The following is a 20,534-nucleotide window of genomic DNA, read 5'->3' on the forward strand; positions in this document are numbered from 1 at the left end:
AAAGAAAGAATTGATAAATAGAAGTATGGATATATATATATATATATGTGTGTATATGTATGTATGTATATATATGATAATGGTAGCCATGTCTGGGGCAGGAGGGGGGGGAAGTTATATGATAACTTTCTTATATATTTAAAAGGAAAAGCATGTTGTACATAATAAATTTTCAGTTCCATGGGCAAAAAGTAAAAAAATTTTTAAAACTTACAGTTATTGTCTCAAAGGAGTAAGACCTGAACTGCTGACATAACTACCTATTAGCCTAAATGCCAAAACCACTTCATGAAGAGGCAGGAGTAACCCTCTCCCTCCGACTTGAAACACACCAATAAGGCCAAAAGAAAGACAGGGAAGCTATGCTCAACTGATTCAATGCTGTATCCTTGCTGATTATCCTTTCCATACCATCGCTAAGTAAATCTTTTGTTAATTTCTAGGTGGTCTACAAGTCCTAGATGGCCTCTCATTATTTCAAACCTAAACCACCAGATAAATCTAGCACCACATCTTAGATTATAATTCTATTAGATTTTAAGCTCCTTGAGGGTAACAGCTCAGTCTTAAGTCATCATTATATCCCCAGCACCTAGCAGAGATGAATTGTTGGATTGTTAAATTCGTAACATGAATATAATTAGCTGAGTGCCATAAATGAAAGATCATTGTAAGTAAAAGGCTACCTATGTAATACAATTTAATTGATATATTGATAAGAATTTTTCTTGTTATAAAACAAGGATATCTTTACATGAATAATGATGTTTTAAGCCTATGTGCATTTTGTGAGTAATGCCATCTAAAAAGAATGAGACTGAGTTTGTCAAATCAATAAGTATTTTAAAAATAAAAACCCGCTATGAGCCAGGCATATCATGAATATAGCATTTGAGAGCAAATCCACTTAGCTAATTCAGGTTTTGCTTTATTTTTAAACTTGCTGCTTGAAAAAATCTGTTGGTATATGATAGGACAGGAGGCAGAAAACTGGATTATCAAGCATAACTGTCAAAATAGATCAAATAATAATAGTCATAATAGCTAGCATTTATATAACATTTTAAGGTTTGCAAAGTTCTGTACAAATATTATCTCATTTGATCCTCACAACAACCCTGGGCTGTAGATGCTATTATCCCCCCACTCCATTTTACAGATAAGGAAACTGAGGCATACAGGGGTTAAGTGACTTACCCAGGGTCATATAGCTAGTACATATCTGAAGCCAAATTTGAACTCAGATTTTCCTGATGCCTACCCAGAGTTTCATCCTCTGGGCCAAGTGGCTGCCTCACCAAATCCTTGTTAGTTTAAACTTACCCTTTCCCTCATTTGCTATTGCTAATGCCCTCCCTCCTCCTCCTCCCCAAATCACTTTGTATGTATTTTACATTTGCTTAACTATGTATATGTTGCTTTCTCTTAAAAATCATGTGTGAGTTCCTTGAGGACAGGGACTATATTTCATTTGGGGGTTTGTATCTCTAGTGCCTAGCACAATGCCCAATATATTATGGGTGTTTAGTAAATGCTTGTTAAACAAATGAATAAAAGAATGAATGAATTCCCATTGCCTGTATAGACAAATTCAAACCAGAAGTTCAGTTAAGATTTTGGATAAAATGATCAATTGATTTTTAAAGGGCAATAATGAATAGGCAGAATGGATTACATGACAGAGTAGTGGATGTGGAATCAGGAAGAGGTTGGTTCCTATCCCGCCTCAGACTTTATATCTAATGCTGACAAAGCCACTTCACCACTCGATGCTCCAGTTTCTTAATGTGTAAAAGGAATGGGGTTAGACTCAACACTCTCTGATCTTCGAAGCCTCTAGATATCTGAATGTGTAAGTTTGTTCGGGGAGGGAGGGATCGGGACCTGTGATTTCATTGCTGTACAGATGTGGCAACTCCTTCCATCAACGCAGATTGGCAACTGTGCTATAGTTTATAGTTCTAGAAAGCTGCCTGGGCAGAATTTAATCCAATTCTTCCTGTCTCCTATCCACTACATCAAGCTGCCTTCCAAAAGTTCAGACAATCCTACTCAAAATTCACCACTACATGGTTCATTCTGCTCCCTGCATTCTGTCTCCCTCTGTAGTCTTACTGATTAATGATGCATGTTTACTCATTGTCTCAGGTGACATATTCTGGACTCTCCAAAATTCACAGTTTCACCATAGGAATCACAATGCAGTTCTCCAAAGGTGAGAGTAACTCGTTGGGCTTCCCTACTGCCCAGTCCGCCCTTCAAGTCACTTAGGAATATGCCCATTCACGGGCTTTTGCTCCTGACTCAGCCTCAATGCAGACATAGCTCAGCCTCAGCAGTTTCTATAGGGACAGAACTCTAAATGAAGTCAGTCCGCTCAGGAAAACATGCGTCTCTATATGGCTGCATAGGATGAGAAGCTGGCCCATTGTGCCCAGCACCATAATGGCTGTGCTGACTTCAATAGCTTTCAGTGGGAGAGCAAGGCCAACTCGAAAGTACCAGAGAAAGCAAGAGGGAATCGGACAATGAACCCCCTGCCCTCATACAAGGAGGAAAAAAAAAGAAACAGGAAAATCCCCTCCCTGTCCACCACACTGGGCCTCTTTTGTGTTGTTCTTGCCGATGCAGCAACAGACTTGCTCTATATATACAAGCAGCCGCTGCTGTTACACTGATCTCTGCACCGCCGCCAGCCAGACATGGGAAAGGTGAGCAAAGCTTAAGGATGCCGTCAGGTTGCTGCTGCTCCTAAATGAAGCCTGTGATTCCCGAGGGAATGCTCAATAACCTTCTTGATGTTCATTTGCAGATCATCTTCTTCGAGGACCGGGGTTTCCAGGGCCGCTGCTATGAGTGCAGCAGTGACCATGCTAACCTTCAATCCTACTTCAGCCGCTGCAACTCCATCCGAGTAGAGAGTGGCTGCTGGATGATTTACGAGCGCCCCAACTACTCTGGGCACCAATATTACCTGAGAAGAGGAGAGTACCCAGACTACCAGGAATGGATGGGCTTCAATGACTCCATCAGGTCCTGCCGGACAATCCCTTATGTGAGTTTCATTTTGTGTTGGGTGATGAGTTAATATCAGTGGCCAACGGGCTCATGTTCACAAAATGATTTCTATTTATTCTAATTTAGAAAAAAGAGTCAGGACTGGGTTAGGGAATATTTGGGATTACAGGCTCATAGATTTAGAATTGACAAGGGCCTTGGAGAGCATTGAATTTGGCCCCTTCTCATTTAACAAATGAGAAAACTGAGTCTCACAGAGATTAAGCGAGTGTTTGAAAAAGAGAATTATGAATAGCTAAATGAACTTTGACACTTTTTTTACTAAATGTATAAATATATTCTGTTATAACACTTCTCATTTCAAATGCTTCAGAAGATAGATGGTTTCAGTGGTGGGGGCACTTTCTCCACAGCTGCATATCACTACCCCACCATGCCTTAGTAGACAGTTTCATGAGTTACTATGGTTTGCCATTTCCTTCTCCAGCTCATTTTGCAAACAAAAAAAAAGTCATCTGGCACTCAATCTTCCTAACCCTGGCTAGGCTGGTCCCCATCACGACAGAAGCAATCTGTTGTGGGGCCTCTACTCAAAGCCTTTCTAGCTTGGGAAGACCTGTGAAAGTTTGGGTGCTGCTGGCACAGCTTTTAAAACCCAACATGAGCTTCACACTGCGTTTATAGGATCACAGACCTGGAGCTGGAAGGGAAATCAGAGGCCTTTTCATTTTGCCAATGAAGAAACAGGCCTCGGAGAGGTTAACTGACTTGCCCAAAGACACAAAGCTAGTAAACATTAGAAACTCTCACAATACCATAACATCTGGTGTTAAACTTAGAAAACTCTGGAAGGCACCTGAATCATGGGTGAAATTCATCATTGTTTGGTGTAAAACAGATTCTGCTAGGTTCATCTCATTTCCTCCTGTGATGGAGAAACAAAACAAGAGTTTCACATGAAGTAGCAGAAATGCAAGATGTCTTGACTTTAGCTGTTTATTCCCCTGGGATGTGCTTGTCAAGGGTATAGGAGAACATAGTTTAGATCTGCAAGGAGTTTATTTTCAAGATGTAGTTATTAAGGTTCATGTCAATGTGGGGAAAATGTATTTTTATTTAGTCCTTACTCTAGTGTTACTTTTTTTTTTCAGCCAAAGTAAAACAAAGTTTATTAAAGATTCGCCATATTGGATAGACTCTTAAGGACCCTAAGCATTTGTGTAAGTGGGCCAGACTGAATCTTAGGTAGATTGAATCTGAGCCTCTAGTGTTACTTTTAATTTTTTCTTTATTTTTGATGGGAACAATACTATGCTCATTCTATTTGCTGATTATACTAAATTACGTGGAGAGGATAGACAGAGTAGAGAAACAAATTAAAATTCAAATTGGAAAATGGGCTATTGTAAATAAGATAAAGTTGAAAAGATAAAAATTGAAATAATTCATTTGGGCCGAAAAAACAAATGCTGTGAATCTTAATGTAAAAAAAAAAAAAAAACAGGCTATGAGAGGTCTAACTGACCTCTTGTAAGGGATAGGCACAAGACTAGTAATTTCTTTAATGAATGGAGCTTCCGTGAGGAATGTCCTTTTTTAATATAAGTTGGCACCATCTCTGCAAGAGAGACTGGGTGATCAAATGAGGAATTAAATGACTTGCCCAAGATCACAAGGTCTGTGTTAGAGACAGAGTTTAAACCTAGGGTGTCCTGGCTTTTAGGCCTGCTTGCTAACTGTTACACTGCATTGTCTGTCACATAGTAGGGAATTAATAAGTACTAAATTGAATTGAAGGAAGGAACTATGGGATGTAATCTTCTTTATACATTCAGCATATATATATGCATATATATATATTTGCAACATTCAATATCTCAAAAAGAAAAATATTTCATGTTTTTTCTTCTCTATCAAGGAGAGTATTTAAGGCAGAGGTCTCCTGACTGTCAGTGGTTCCTAATCAGATTTATCTTTTTTTTTTTTTTTTGGTTTTTGGAGGGTGGGGAGGGCAGGGCAATTGGGGTTAAGTGACTTGCCCAAAGTCACATGGCTAGTAAGTGTTAAGCGTCTGAGATCAGATTTGAACTCGGGTCCTCCTGACTCCAGGGCCGTTACTCTTTTCGCTGTACCACCAACTCTTCATCACTCCAGTTGGAGTTTTCTTGGTAAAGATATCATTTCCTTCTCCAGCTCATTTTACTGTTGAGGAAACTGCGGCAAACAGAGTTAAGTGATTTGCCCAGGGTCATGCAACTAATAAGTGTCTGAGGCTGGAATTGAACTTAGGTTTTCCTGACTTTGGGCCCTGCATTCTATCCTTCGCCATCTCGAGTGCTAGCTCCCAGTAAAACAACACTATAATGGGAAGGCAAGCAAAACACCTGAGGGCAAGAAAGAGCATGTTTCAGAAATCCTTCACTTACCTAATGCAGACAGACACAGGGTAATTATGTCACTCCTTCCTGAATCCAGACAACACTTTTCAGCTTATTTTTCATCTTCTCTTGTTTCCCCCTATGACAGACTGGCTCCCACAGAATGCGGCTGTATGAGAGAGAAGATTACAGGGGTCAAATGATGGAGCTCACTGATGACTGTTCTTGTGTCCACGATCGCTTCCATCTGAATGAAATATACTCTCTTAATGTCTTGGATGGCTGCTGGGTCCTCTATGAGATGCCTAACTACAGAGGAAGACAGTTCTTGCTGAGACCGGGAGAGTATAGGAGATACCTGGACTGGGGAGCCATGAATGCCAAAGTGGGCTCTCTCAGAAGGGTCATAGATACCTACTAAATCAAATTGTTTCTTGTAATCACTGATGTAAAAATTAAATAAATATGTAGATTGTATTTCTGGCACTACTTGGCTTTTGTCCTTTTTTTAATGACATTATTTAATGGATCTCCAAGGAGAAAAAAAATATCACCTGGAAGGCAACCCTTCTGGTAATGAGCTTCTCTGAATTCAGGTACACTTGTTCTTGAACTTCAGGCACAAGCTTTGGTCAGGATCATACTTGAAGCTTCACCAGCTTTATAGAGCCTGGTAGAGCTCTTGATTCATTGACATCGACTTTAAGAAATTATGGTCTTCTCAATGCCACAGGAATAGGAATTTTGTGGACTACTTAAGTACTAAAGGGAACCTCACAGGGGAAGTCTGCAACCACAGAATAACGTAGCTATGAAAGGCATTTGTTGTATACTTAATTTTATTGTATATTGTACATATTGGGCAACAATGTTTACTGGGCACTCACAATGCAGAAAATATGGTCCTAGGTCATAGGCAAAAGAAGGAAACAGTGAAGGAAGGAGAAGACAAATCTGAGTCTTCAGAAAAAAATATACTCTAATGGAAGAAGAGAAGACAAATAGAATAGTTCATGTTTATATAACACTTCAAGGTTTGCAAAGGGCTACCTGGGAGATAGGCATTACAAGTATTATTATCTTCATTTTACAGATGAGGGAGCTGAGGCACTGAGAAGTTGTGACTTACCCATGACCACAAAGCTAGTATTTTTATGAGGTATAAGTCAAACTCCAGTCTCCTAACTCCAAGCCCAGAGTTCCAGAAACTACACTACATTGTATTTCATGCAAATGAAATTACTAAGAAAACAAATACTCTACTAAAACCATAAAAACAGCTATAGAACTAATCATAACTAGACGCACATACTAATGTGACCAGAATCCCATGATATTGAAAGTTTTATGGAATCTGGAAGCATTAAAAGGAACTTTGACCTTTAACATCAAGCTCAGGCTATTAAAATGTCACAATACACTTTATTCATATTCAGCATCACAATCAGTCAATTTCAGATTACTCCAGGACTTGATTATTGCTTTGTAGATTATCCACAATTAACATCTAATTTCTTTCACTTTGCACATCTCTGGACCCCTTATAATTGAGGGACCCAAACTCCAAGTTTAAGTGCTCTTTCTATATTGCCATATTTCCTACAACAGAATCTGATATATCATTTTAAATTAATATATGCCACACAAACTCCTTTAAAAAACACACCAAATATTCAGGAGAATATATAGTGCCTTACTCAAAAGAGTTCAGCCTAATAATTCACACAAGAAAGTCAAGTGAATGAAGATTGTCATTCAGACTATAATATGCAATCTGTAGTGCTCTATGAAGCATATATTAGGACAAATATTGTTCATGTGCAGTGAACTGGATCATAATTGAAAAAGACAGAAAAAGCAGGCTAGATTTCATTTTGGTAAATTGTACCCACTTTTTTTCAAAAAATAAATTTTAGTGACATATTTTCTTTTAACATTGCCTAAATTTCTCCTTGTGTCCTTTCCATTCCTCTTCTAATGAACCATCCAATATAACAAAGTGTATTTTTTTAAGAAAAAGAGAACATAAACAAGAAAAATCAGCAAAACTGATCAGTACCTCAAAAAAAAAGTCTGAAAATATAAGCAGTATTCCAGATGTGTGAACCTTCCACCTCTTCAAAGGAGTGGAGAGTTGGGGGTGGAGGTGGAAGCATCTTCTCTACCATGGAACAAAATGCTACTCCTATGATGAGCTCATCACTTCTAAAGGCATCATCATGTTGTTAACTAAAGTTTTGATTGACCCCAACTCCCTCAGCTCCTCTTCCCCTTCATTTAGAGGGCTGGAGGATGGAGTGCCAAACTCCTCCCAATGCCTTCCGCTACATGGGACAGAACCTGAATTCTTAGTTCATTCTGCTTTGCATTTGCTGCCCTCTCTGGTTTTAACCCTTTGGAACACGATGATTCCATTCCAGGTACCCCTTGGTGTTCTGTCCTTCCATCACCCCCCACTTTCCTGCTTTCTTTTGTGTGCTGTCTCCCCCTTGAGATTGTAAGCTCATTGAGGGCAAGGAGTGTCTATTTATTGTATAATAAATAGTGCTTAGCACATGGTAGATGCTTAATAAATGTTTATTGAATTGAATGGATTGGATTTTCACCTCTCTTTTGGGGGGGCATGTTTGCTCTTTGTAATTCTGCAACATTCACTTTTAATTATTTTGTGGATATTGTTCCTTCCATTTAAGTAATTGTAGACAGTGTGTATTTTATTTTCTTGGCTCTGCTTACTTCACTATATATCAGTTCATGTAGATTCTTCCATACTTCTTTGTATTTATCATATTAATTATTTCTTATAGTGTAATACTATCCCATTATTCTCGTGTAACATAATTTGTTTAGTTATCCCCAATCAATAGGAATGTACTTTGTGTCCAATTCTTTGCTACCATAAAAAATGTTGCTATAAATATTTTGGTATTTATAGAGATTTTCTTCTATCAATGACCTTTTTAGAGTATATATCTAGTAGGTATGCTACTCTTAATGATTCCAAACTTCTCCCTGAATCAAAGGACCATATTCTTGGTATAAACATTTTTTCCAATAATACTACATGACTTTGAGTCATGGAATACTACAGTCTATGAATAAAGTTGAGGATTACCCAAAAGATAATGGAGAAAGACATGGTAGGTTTGAGTAAGGTACAATGTATTACTAAGGAAGAATCATGCAGGTGAAATGTTATAAGGGCTATCAGCAGAGAGACACACGATCAGGATAGAGGTAAACTACTGTTCATGCTGAATAAAAGGTTTAAAAGAAAAGAAAGAATAAGAACCCATGACTGTGTGAGGGTGGAGGGGAAAAGAAGAAGGGTAGAGGAGTAGAAGCAGATTGCATCAAATCTAGAGCTGAACACACTCTCCTCTCACCACTGTCTTCTTTATAAAGAGGGGCCAGGAATTCAATAGAAGGAAATATGTAAGAGTTGCTGCTTGCTTCTGAACTCTATCCTTCCTCAGTACCCAGTCAAGGTCCCAAGACCACTACTCATCCTAGAATACCACCCCAAGGCATAGATCCCCTTCTCCGTCCACCCTGATCTGTGATTCCAAATTAAATAGTGAGTGACTGAACTACAGTCAGCATCTGTTCCTGCAGCCTGCACAAGGTTGGGCTGATAGGTGTAGATAAGAGAATTCTTGCCCTGGCACAGATCCTTGGTTCTCTTTAAGTTCCTACTTTGGAATACACTTTGTGATTTCCTCCTAGCTAGACTTGGTCAGTGTCCTAGCCCACTATATTTGTCTCCCTATGCTGATCTGGGCTAGGAAAATATTTTTCTTGGATTTCTCAATCCATACTCTGTCCATCTAGTGCATTTGCTAGATCTTTGTGGAAGAGTTATTGTGTGAATGTGGTTCTACTTTTTACCTGCTGCTCTGCCATATTGCCTCAGTCCCTAGAGACATATATCTCTTGGAAATGGCCAAAAAAAGGAATTTGTTTGCTTGGATTTTATAAGGGTTTTTATATATTTTTTTCATTCTAATGAAGGTAAGGTAGAAAGGAGAGGGAATAAATTTTTTTCACTTAAAAATAAAATAAACTTTTTTAGTTAACATAATCATATTACATATATTTCTATACATTCAACTCATAATAAAATGTTACTTAAAACTTTTAAAAATGGATAAATAGTATTTTATTTTATCAAGCCTATGGCATAAAGAAAAACTCTAATTTTATCCTTTCAGTTAGATATAGTAACACGTAAAGGTGTAACAAGAAAACCCTATTACAGATCAATGGACAAAGAATTTGCAGTCAGAGGACCTGAATTTAAATCCCAGCTCTGTTATTTACTGCCTACATCACTTCATCTCTCAACTTCTTAGTTTCCTCATCTGAAACAAAAGGACCTTGAATTAGATGTTGTCTAAAGTAATTCTCAGCTCTAGATCTTGGTTTTGCAAGAGGAGTTATGTAATAGAAAATGTAGCTGACTCAAGACCCAATGTTGGCTATTAATAAAATCACAAGACTTTGAGACAGTCATTCAGGAACAAGTAAATATTGATGATTTTGCCCTGGAAAAATTGTTACGAATGGATCATCCGAGAACCAGAAATCACTTTACATTGTTACCAAAACACTCAGTCTAACAACCACATGAATTAAACTATAGTTGTGTACTAACCTGCAGTTAATCATGTAGTATTCACTGGAGAGCATCTAGGTGGCGTCATAATGCACAGAATACCAGGCCTGGAATCAGAAAGACTCATTCATGAGTTCAAATTTGACCTCAGACAATTACTAGCTATAAAACCCCAGGCAAGTCACTTAACCCTGTTTGCCTCTGTTTCCTAATCTATAAAATGAATTGGAGAAGGAAATGGCAAACCACTCCAGTATCTTTGCCAAGAAAACCCCACAAAGAGTCAGATATGACTGAAATGACTGAACAACAGATTTATTGAAGGGTCACTATGTAAAAGGGCTAGTCTGGGCCTTGTAGAAGATGACACAAAATAGAAGACAGAAAAGGTCTTCAGTCAGGAGGCTTTAGGCACAAGGCAATATGATATGAGCAAACCATGAGTATAGATTGTAAGAGTTACCAGAGTTCAATCCTACACACTGCCCTACAAACTATCATGGGTTCCTGCTGCTTCAGCAGGACTATTGTAAATGATTAACCAAAGATGCTGAAAATCACAAGACCAGCCCAACCTTTGGGAGATTTGCTGACAATGAGCACAGTACTAGGACTTTGGAACAGACTAAAGGAACAATTTAATTCATGTTGGTGATTCTTAAACATTCTAAAGTAAAAACAAACAAACAAAAACTTCCTTTTAAATAAAACTTTACTGGAAACTGCAGCTGTATTCCTTTTTTTTATTGATTCTCCTATGACATGAAGGACCATGCACTCTTTTTTTTTTTTTTTTGCCTTTTGGAGGGCAATTGGGGTTAAGTAACTTGCCCAAGGTTACATGGCTAGTTTTTTTTGTGTGGGTGTTAAGTATCTGAGGCCAGAACCGAACTCAGGTCCTCCTGACTCTGGGCTGGCGCTTTACTCACTGCGCCACCTAGCCACCCCAGGACCATGCACTCTTAAGGGAATTCTGACTTGGCTTATTGCCCCCATCTAGGAAACCTGGGACGATCTTTTCATTGTACTCTCTCATAATACTCAGGTAGATTTCTTGTTTGTCATCACATGATTTACAATATTATAGAATAATATTTTATAAAAATTGGTGACACAAAATAAAAATCATAAAATGTACATTTGTCATTTCTAAAGAAGTAGATACCCAGAATTTCTTAAGGTTCCAAGTATGAGAACACCTCTAATGAAGACCACACACACACACACACACACACACTCACACATACACATCCTATCTTGGTTTCCTTTAAGAAAAGGAAGCTTAAGGGAGAAACTGAATTTCTAGGGAGTTGCATGGGGCATAGAGATTAAATTTCTTGCCCAAAGTCACATAATCTTTCTTTGTCAGAGGTGGGAATTGAATCTAGCATCCTATCCACTTCACACAGCCTTTTTACCATGTAGTCTTCCAAAATAATCACCAATGAGCATAATCCAATGGCAAGAAAACTGGATTTACAATTTTAGGGAATGGATCTAGATCATAGTTCTATTACTTTCCACTCTGTGAATTTGAACAACTCATTTCTCCCCCTCTGAGATTCAGTTTCTCATCTGAAAAATAAAAGTTAGACTAGACAAGATAAAAGGTGTCTTCTAGCTCAAATTTTGTTGTTCCTTCAAATCCTGATTTGCCTTTCATTTTTTTCACATATTCTCTCTCTCGTACTTTTATCTATTTAAATAGTTTCTATTTAATCAGTCAATAAACAAATCCTTATTAAGAGATTATATATTCAGTATTTTGTCAGATAAAAGGGGAAAAGAGAAAATTAGTTTGATGCAGTCCATGCCTTCAAGAAGCTTACAATTCATCTGAGGACACAAAAAACCAAACACATATGAAAGGATAACAATGTAATACATTTAATAATTAAGCACTAAATCATTCTATATTAGTACCATAACCATTCCATGGAGAGTTGGAGTAATAGAAGACTCCATGGAAGAGGAGGAACTTGGGTGAGGCCTTAAAAACTTTGTAGGTTTGAGGAAAATTAAAGAGGGATAGGAAGATAATTGTAGGCAGGTTTTATTGAGGTTCTTCTTGAAAGAAAAAATCAGACAGTTTCAGGCCATTTAATAATTAATAAAAAGAGGCTTCCTAAATGATTACATGGAAAGCATACTGATCAATAAAGACTGACTCAGGTAGATGCAGACTCCCTGATCTCCACACACAGATGCATCTGAGCATCGTGGTGTGATGAGACAGTGCGACATCCAGCAATGAGCCTTTCTTATATTCTTCGGTACCTAGGAAGCCACACCAATACCTCAAGCTTTAGTCCCCTGGACCAAGCAAATCTTGGATATATAACTTCCTTGCTTTTTGAGATGAAAACAAACAAACAAACCGGTCTAGTCTACATGGTAAGGACGCTGGTAGATACTGCTCCCATTGCAGAAGTCATCCTGGGGAACAGATTCCTTCAGTAGAGGCAATTAGATGATACAGAGCTTAGGAAGTTGGACCTGGAGTAAGAAAGATCAGCATTCAAACCCTGCCTCCAATCCTTACCAGCTATGTGATCCAGGGCAAGTCACTTAACTGCTGTCTGCCTCAGTTTCCTCAACTGTGAAATGAAGATAATAATACCTACATCCCAGGATGATGGTGGGGATCATAAGAGATAATGTTTATAAAGCACAAAGCACCATGCCTGGTACGTAGTAGGCATTTAATAAATGCTTTCCCCCTTCTTTCCTTTCCTTCCTTCCTTTGGTAGATGATTAGGAGCTGACTATTTTATAGACAAAATAGGGAAAATTCCTCTTGATTGATAAACCCTCAAAAATTAACCATTAAAAATAATTTTTAAAAATAATTTAAGGTTTTGGGAGTAAATAATTTCTATTCCCAACATTTCTTTACCTAAGTAATACAGTAAGGGCTACCATATTTCCTTTGTCCCATTCCCTTTTCTAAACCTGTCATTTCTATACTATCTACCTCCAATGACCACCAAAGCACTTATGTCTGCAATGGTATAAGCCTCGAATGCACCAGAGAGAATGGCAGCAATGCATACAATGAATGGCACTGATAATATAGGGTGAGGGGAAAAAAGGGAAGAAATCCCCTTACTGGCCACATTCAATGGCTTTTGTGCTGCTACTGCAGACCTAGCAAAAGCCCTGTGGGGTATATATATAGGAGGACCCATTACAGTCAACTACTACACTGCCTTCTGCATCTACAGGGCACCAAACATGGGAAAGGTGAGTGAAGGATAAGGGCTGGTTAGCCTGCTTTGTTGGAATGCCTCCTTGGGTTGATTCTTTTGATCAAATGACATTTTCTTGGTACAGATAATCTTCTACGAGGACCGGAACTTCCAGGGCCGTTACTATGAGTGCAGCAGTGACCACCCCAATCTTCAGTCTTACTTTAGCCGCTGCAACTCTGTTCGGGTCGACAGTGGGAGCTGGATGATTTATGAGCATCCCAATTATTCAGGCTGCCAGTACTACCTGAGGAGGGGCGAGTACCCTGACTACCGAGAGTGGATGGGCTTCAATGACTCCATCAGGTCCTGTCGCATGATCCCCCAAGTACGTACTGCCTCATTTTGATTTGTCTGTAAAGAAAAAGTCATAGCTGGTACATCAAAATATATGTACTAAGCCATTTAGTTGAATAATCAAAAGTGTGAAGCAACTAGTAGAAATTTGACAAATTAGATCAAATTCCAAGGCCGACGTGTTCTGATACACGAAAACACCTATCAATCATGTTTATGCCAGACCTGACTACAGAGGCCAAAACGTTTGGTACAGTGGAGAACTCTACAGCAAAGAAAATTACTTTTTTTGGGTTTTTTGAGGAATTCAATTCACAGAATCACAGAATTTCAGAATTAGAAGGGACCTACTGGTCAAGTAGTACAATTTATTTATGAAAATAATTCCTACTATATGATTCCCAACAAGTGCTTCTCCAGCCTTTATTTGAGGACCTCCAAAGGCTTAACTGACAATAAAATAGATTCCATATTTGAATAGTCCTGTAGTAGTATGTTTATATAGCAGAATCCAATAATCATACAGAACATTATTACATATATTCAGGTCCATGGTGAGTCAAACCTAAATTCCTAAAAACACAATGATTATGAAGGAGAGCTCAATTCAATCCCCAAAGCATGATTTAGTATTTGCTGTGCGCAAGGCAAAGACAAGGTAATGTGATGCAAAGACAAATAAGAAATAGTCATTGGGTCATAGATTTAGAGCTAAAGTGTAACTTAGAGGCTACAACCCTCTCATTTTACAGATGAGCAGCTATACATAGAGAAGGTAAGTCACTTACATGGGGTTATGCAGCTAATTAGTGTCTGAGGTGGGATTTAAACTCAGGCCTTCCTGACTCTTAGTCCATTCATTACTCTCTATCACACTATACCATCTCTCAGATAGCTTAAAGAATTAGAGAAGTAGAGAGGGGATCTCTGTATAATGTTGGTGGTCATAAACTAGCCCCCTATCTTATATGCCAATTAAGTTATGTCATGCTTTTCTGATATATGTGTTTTCAGGGATATTTTTACCATTGGATATGAATACATGTAATTAATTATGTTCTGTAGGATCACTGGATTCTGTTATATAGACACACTACCATAGGATTATTCAAATATGGAATATATTTTATTGTGTATTAAGCCAGTATCCACTTGGGAAGGCTAGGAGATACATAAAATGACTCTAACTGAAGAATGTTTAATCATTTCTTTTTCCCTTCTCTTTTGTCTATCAAACCAGTTGACCAGTTCTCACAGGATAAGGCTCTATGAGAGAGATAACTACAATGGTCTAATAGCAGAGCTCACGGAGGATTGCCACTGCATCCAGGATAGATTCCATCGCAATGAAATATACTCCCTCAATGTGCTAGAGGGCTGCTGGATTCTCTATGAAATGCCCAACTACCGAGGGAGACAGTACCTGCTGAGACCAGGAGAGTACCGGACCTACCAAGACTGGGGAAGCATGAATGCCAGAGTGGGCTCATTTAGAAGAGTTGTAGATTTTTGTTGAGAAGCACTGTCTCTAAATTTATTTCATTTTAGAGTGAATAAAATAAGTATCTTGCGTGTCTAGCACTTAACTAGCCTCTTTTGTTTTTGTTCATATGATGAATGCTTTCTCAAAGTTTCCAGAGGAATTACATGAATAGATTTATTTTTGTAATCCAGAAGATTTTGTTAGGCCCCTAAATTACTTAGATCCCATAGTCCTTTAGTAACTCTGTGATTTCATTTGTATGGTTCTTCCCTCCATCGACGTAAACATTAAGCTCTCCATATCTTCTCATCTTAGGCGACTCTTAAGTGAGAATTTCCCACAAATCTTCCACAGATAATATATCCAAAGCACTAGAATCCTTCCTGTTATTCTCCCAACATTTTGAAGGGTTGGGTATTAATGTTCTACTTGAGCTGTCTCTCTTTTGTAACTCGTTCTCACTACATTGCTTCCCCATTGCCCTTTCTGATAATATGGGGCCTCGGTAATGCCTTTTATACTCCTAATCATGTGTAAGCTGACAGATTTAAGAGTAGCTAAACAGAGGAAGCAGGGTCACATGGGTTTCACTAGTGTGGGATGAGGCCTCACTTAGGGCTAGCTACTGTGTAAATTCAAATGCTTAGAGAAATGAAAGGGAGAGAAGAGTAAAGACAGAGATACCAGCATAGTTCGTTGCATATATTAGGACCTCAGTACATGTTTGTTATATTTGAATTTATTTAATTAGGGTATATTAGTCTCAAGTGAGTCATGTACTCCTGGTTCAGACCACCAAGTTGCAGGTGTATACATAGTTAACTGAGAGTAAAAATAGCTTACCTTTTTGTGATCTTGTTTTTACAAAAATATAACTAGTAATCAATGGAACTGAAGTGAGGAAGACCTAAGTCCAAAATCTCCCTCCAGTATTTCCTAGCTAATATGACTCTGGGAAAATCACTTAACTCCTCTCAGTCTCAGTTTCCTCATCTGTAGAAATGGGATAACAATAACACCTACCTCACAGAGTTGTTATGAGTATCAAATGAGATAACATTTACAATGCTTTGCAAACCTTAAAGAATTATGCAAAGGCTAATTATTTATTATTATTATTATTATTATTATTATTATTATTACTATGTAGTACTTAAAAACACAGATTTAAAGAAATAATGATATTCTAAATCACTAATAATAAGAGAAATGCAACACACACACACAACAGCAACAACAGCAACAACCCTGAGGTTTCACCTCACACTTTGAAAATCAGCAAAAATGACCCCCAAAAATCTCAACAGTAGGGGTGGCTAGGTTGCACAATGAATAGAGCACTGGACCTGGAGTCAGGAGGACCTGAGTTCAAATCCAACCTCAGACACTTAACATGAAAAAAACTAGCTGTGTGACCTTGGGCAAGTCACTTAACCCCAATTGCCTTACCTTCCCCCTTCCAAAAAAAAAAGGCAAAAAGAAAAATGGCAACAGTCAATTTTGGAGGAGTTGTAGAAAGACAGGCACACTAATATGTTATTGGTGGAGTTGTGAAGCAGTACAACCATTTGGAAAGCAATTTTGAATTATGCAAATAAAGTGATTCAAGGGTCCATACCCTTTGAACTCCACTGCTGGACTTATACCTCCAGGAAGTGATAGATAAGGGAAAACGTCCCCAAAATAGTTCTAGCAGCACTTTTTGTGATAGTTAAGAATTGGAAACAAAGGAGATGCCTAACAATTGGGGAACAGCTACACAAAGGATTGTACATGAATGTAATGGAATATTACTGTCCTATAAGAAATGATGTGTGTGATTAACACAGAATTAATGCAACATAAATTAACCAGAGGCAAGAAAAGAATATACTTGTTGTTGTTAAGTTGTTTCAATTGTGTCTGACTCTTCAATAGTCTTTTGCATAAGTAGATAGATTGAGAATGAAAATTCTGTAGCTTGATTTGAAAGCCAATATATGGACAGTTATAGAGGGTTAGAAGGAAGTTGATAAGTAAGGTGGTCCTAAGTGTGATAATTGGGGTAGAATACTGTCATTTTTAAAATCTTTCACAGTGGATTAGCTGAAAATAGTGAATTCCATAATATGAAATGCTTGGAATAAGTAGCCCTTGCGTAAAATATAATATTAAATAACTGAAATTATAAATTGAGGTTCTATATGATACCATTTGGAAAATATATTCACATGTAATTGAATTTATTCTGGTCTCATTTTAATTGAACTATATCCATCTTAGCACTTATTATAGTATATGGATCAGGAAATTTATGATTTTAAGCCAAGTTACTCCAGTTACGTGGTTTGTAGTGTGATTAAAGATAATGCCTGACATTAATTTGGTAACTCATTGTATTAGAAATATTACTAGAAAAGTGAACTCTTCTTTAATTATTTTGGTTTATGGATTTAATTCTTAAAAGATTGATGTAAATTTATTATTTTAAAAACTCTAGCAATATAGGAGATGGTTATAGTGGTTTTCTGTGAAGTTGGCATAGCAAGGAACCCCTTAAAGTGTCTTGATCTGTAAAAGGTAGTCCTAAAATCTTACTAGACCTGCTAACACTGTAAAGTAACATTTGAGTGTTTGCTTTGGTGGCAGACTGGCAACTGAGTAGATTGTCAATATTTTACAATTTCAAGATCTAGCCCCATGCTCAGGTTAATGTACAATGTGATTTGATTTTAGTTGAAGACTAGAAATTACAAAGCAATAGATTCTTCTTCCTATAAAAAAAAATTAGTCTCTAATCATTGGATCATACTGCCTGAAAAATTTCTTCAATTTTGGTTATTTTATAAGGTTATATCCATTGACCTTTCAGGATGGTCTGTAGGCAGCCCATAACATAACTCTAACACTATATAAATGCTGGAATAGTTTGCCATTTCTTTAGTTCGTTTTACAGATGAACAAACTAAGGTAAAGAGGGTTAAGTGACTTGCCCAAGGTCACACAGCTAGTGTCTGAGGCTAGGTTTGAACTCAGGTCTTCCTGACTCCAGGCCCAACACTTTATCCACAGAGCCACCTACTACAACAATGTAAATGGAAAGAAAACCCTTATACCAAAAAATCAAAAGTAAATGTTACAAAATTATAAAGATCAAGCTTGACTCAAGTGAAGAGCTATAAGAAGATAACCTCAACCCATTCCTTTGTGAAAGTGAGAGGTCCATAAATGTTACACATTGCACATTTTTTCATATTTTTTCAATATATCAATAAGTTGTGCTGATTTTTTTCTCTCTTTCTAAAAGTTGCTATTTATCCTATGGTATGGTTCTGGGAGCAGAAGGGGAAAAGATCCTTGAGATAATGATGGTGATATAAGAAACAAAAAAAATCATTAAAATTTATTTTAAAAAATAAATGAATGATAACCAGATAAATTATATATATATATATTTCAATAATTGTTTTATTGCTTTCAACTTCTTCCAATCTTTTTATTTACACTTTAAATAAAATGCTTCTTTAGTCACACATACACCAAACTACACATTGCAGCATTTTGGGGTGAGAATTGGAAACAAAGTAGATGCCTGATGGTGACATATGAAAGAACGGTATGTTACTACATCATAGGAAATGGCAAATGAGAAGAATCAGAAGAACAAGAAGAGTTAGATGAATGGATACAGCATGAAGAAAGCAGAACCAGAAAAAGAATGTACATAGTGCTGCAACAATATAAGCAGAAAGGACAACAAAAAAAGAAAGCAAGTGGATACAGTGTAATTGTAATGACCGAGGTTTAAGGGGGTTTAAGGTTTAAGATAAGAATTCCCTTTTTTGTAGAAGTAGGGGACACTGTGTGTCAGACACAGTTTATGCCTCAGTTTTGCTGGACTGCATTTTTCATCTTCTTTTTAACTTTTGTTTAAAATGACAGCTTCCTATGGTAATGGGGAGAATAGTGATACATTCAGGAATAAAGGTAAGGCAAAACCAAGGGGTATCTATAAAAATAGGATGGTTTTATGCCCAAAGGGCTATAAAAAAGTGCATACCCTTTGACCCAGCAATACCACTTCTAAGGGTTGTTTCCCAAAGATATCATAAAAGTGGAGAAAGGACCCATATGTACAAAAATATTTACAGCAGCTCTTTTTGTGGTGGCAAAGAATTGTAAATCAAGGGGATGCCCATCAATTGGGGAATGACTAAACAAGTTGTGGTATATGAATGTAATGGAATACTATCATGCTATAAGAAATGAAGAGCAGACAGACTTCATAATAACCTGGAGAGACTTCTATAAACTCATGCTGAGTAAGGAGAGCAGAACCAGGAGAAATCTGTACACAATCACAGACACAACATAGTGCAATGACTAACTTTGATAAAGTGGGCTCCTCTCAGCAATGCAAGGTTATAAGACAACTCCAAAAGACTCATGATGGAAAGAGATGTCCACATCCAGAGAAAGAACTACAGAGTCTGAATGCAGATTAAAGCAAGCGACTTGCTCTCTCTCTTTCATGTTTAGTTTTGTTTTGTTCCTTCTTTCTTGTTGTTCACTCCATTGATTTTAATTCTTTACAACTTGAATAATGTTTATTTGTAGAACCTATATCGGATTGCAAGCCGCAAATGGTGGGGGGGGAAGAGGAGAGGGAAGGGGAGAAAATTTGGAACTCAAGGGATTGTGGAACTGAATGCTGTAAACTAAAAGTAAACATTTTTTTTTAATTATAAAAAAGAAAAATAGGACAGTTTTTATATTAACAAAAAAAATTTTTTAATTTAGTTTGCCCTTCTTAATTAGAATCAAAAATCCTTCCTGAAAAATGTGCATGGCTTTGAGCTTCAGGTCATCTGAGTATCAGGAATATTTGCAGGTCCTTGCAGTTCTGGCTGTGGAATCACTTTATAGAATGATTTCTGTGAGTGCTGTCCTTTACAGTCTGCTACTGAACTAATTCCCCACCAATTTTAGCTTCCATCTAATTCAGAGCAACTCTTTCAGCTTTTTTTTGTTGTTGTTGTTGCAAAAATTCAAAGAGAAGAAATTACATTTAGACAGCTTGTGTGTAAAACCACAGGAACCTCTATGACTGCCTTTCTGGTTAAAAGAATCTCAGGATCCTCTAGCCTCTGGTGGCAAGAATCCTACTAGCACTAGCACTGATACAGGCACATTCTTGGGGAGAGGAAAAAGTCCAGAGAGTGTTCTCAAGGACACAGTATCTTCTGACTCTGGAGCTAGATTCTATAATACCCCAACAGTATGTTTAAATGTTGGGTAATTTCGGAGGTAGCTAGGTGGTTCAGTGGATAGAGCACTGTGCTTTGAGTCAGGGAGACCTGAGTTTAAATCCAGCTTCAGACACTTATTAGCTGTGTGACCCTGAGCAAGTTGCTTAACCTCTACTGCCTTAATTCACTGAAGAAGAAATTGGCAAACCACTCCCATACTTTTGCCAAGAAAACCTTATGAGGTACAGCTAGGTGGTGCATTGAATA

General features: G+C 37.6%; 2 protein-coding genes across 2 annotated transcripts; both read left to right on the plus strand.

The window, feature by feature from the left end:
- Positions 1 to 2,687: 2,687 nt before the first annotated feature.
- LOC138151587 (gamma-crystallin D) lies at positions 2,688 to 6,017 on the plus strand. Its single transcript, XM_069075107.1, has 3 exons — positions 2,688 to 2,711; positions 2,813 to 3,055; positions 5,545 to 6,017. The coding sequence occupies exons 1-3, from the start codon at positions 2,703 to 2,705 to the stop codon at positions 5,815 to 5,817; spliced, it is 525 nt and encodes a 174-aa protein (XP_068931208.1). The 5' UTR covers positions 2,688 to 2,702; the 3' UTR covers positions 5,818 to 6,017.
- A 7,213-nt stretch (positions 6,018 to 13,230) lies between these two features.
- Positions 13,231 to 15,072, plus strand: LOC138151588 (gamma-crystallin D-like). The gene is made up of 3 exons (XM_069075108.1): positions 13,231 to 13,254; positions 13,345 to 13,587; positions 14,797 to 15,072. Exons 1-3 carry the CDS (start codon positions 13,246 to 13,248, stop codon positions 15,070 to 15,072), a joined length of 528 nt encoding a protein of 175 aa, XP_068931209.1. The 5' UTR covers positions 13,231 to 13,245.
- The last annotated feature ends 5,462 nt before the right edge of the window (positions 15,073 to 20,534 follow it).

Source organism: Petaurus breviceps, unplaced genomic scaffold (assembly GCF_028583685.1).
Source record: "Petaurus breviceps papuanus isolate PSGF00001 unplaced genomic scaffold, PetGlider_PUasm1.0 90903, whole genome shotgun sequence".
In the NCBI taxonomy this organism is placed as follows: domain Eukaryota; kingdom Metazoa; phylum Chordata; class Mammalia; order Diprotodontia; family Petauridae; genus Petaurus; species Petaurus breviceps.

Excerpts from the sequence above, each read along its gene's own strand:
- LOC138151587 (XM_069075107.1), top strand. Across the intron at positions 3,056-5,544 it reads CCTGCCGGACAATCCCTTAT|ACTGGCTCCCACAGAATGCG; the intron begins GTGAGTTTCATT and ends CCCCTATGACAG.
- LOC138151588 (XM_069075108.1), top strand. Across the intron at positions 13,588-14,796 it reads CCTGTCGCATGATCCCCCAA|TTGACCAGTTCTCACAGGAT; the intron begins GTACGTACTGCC and ends CTATCAAACCAG.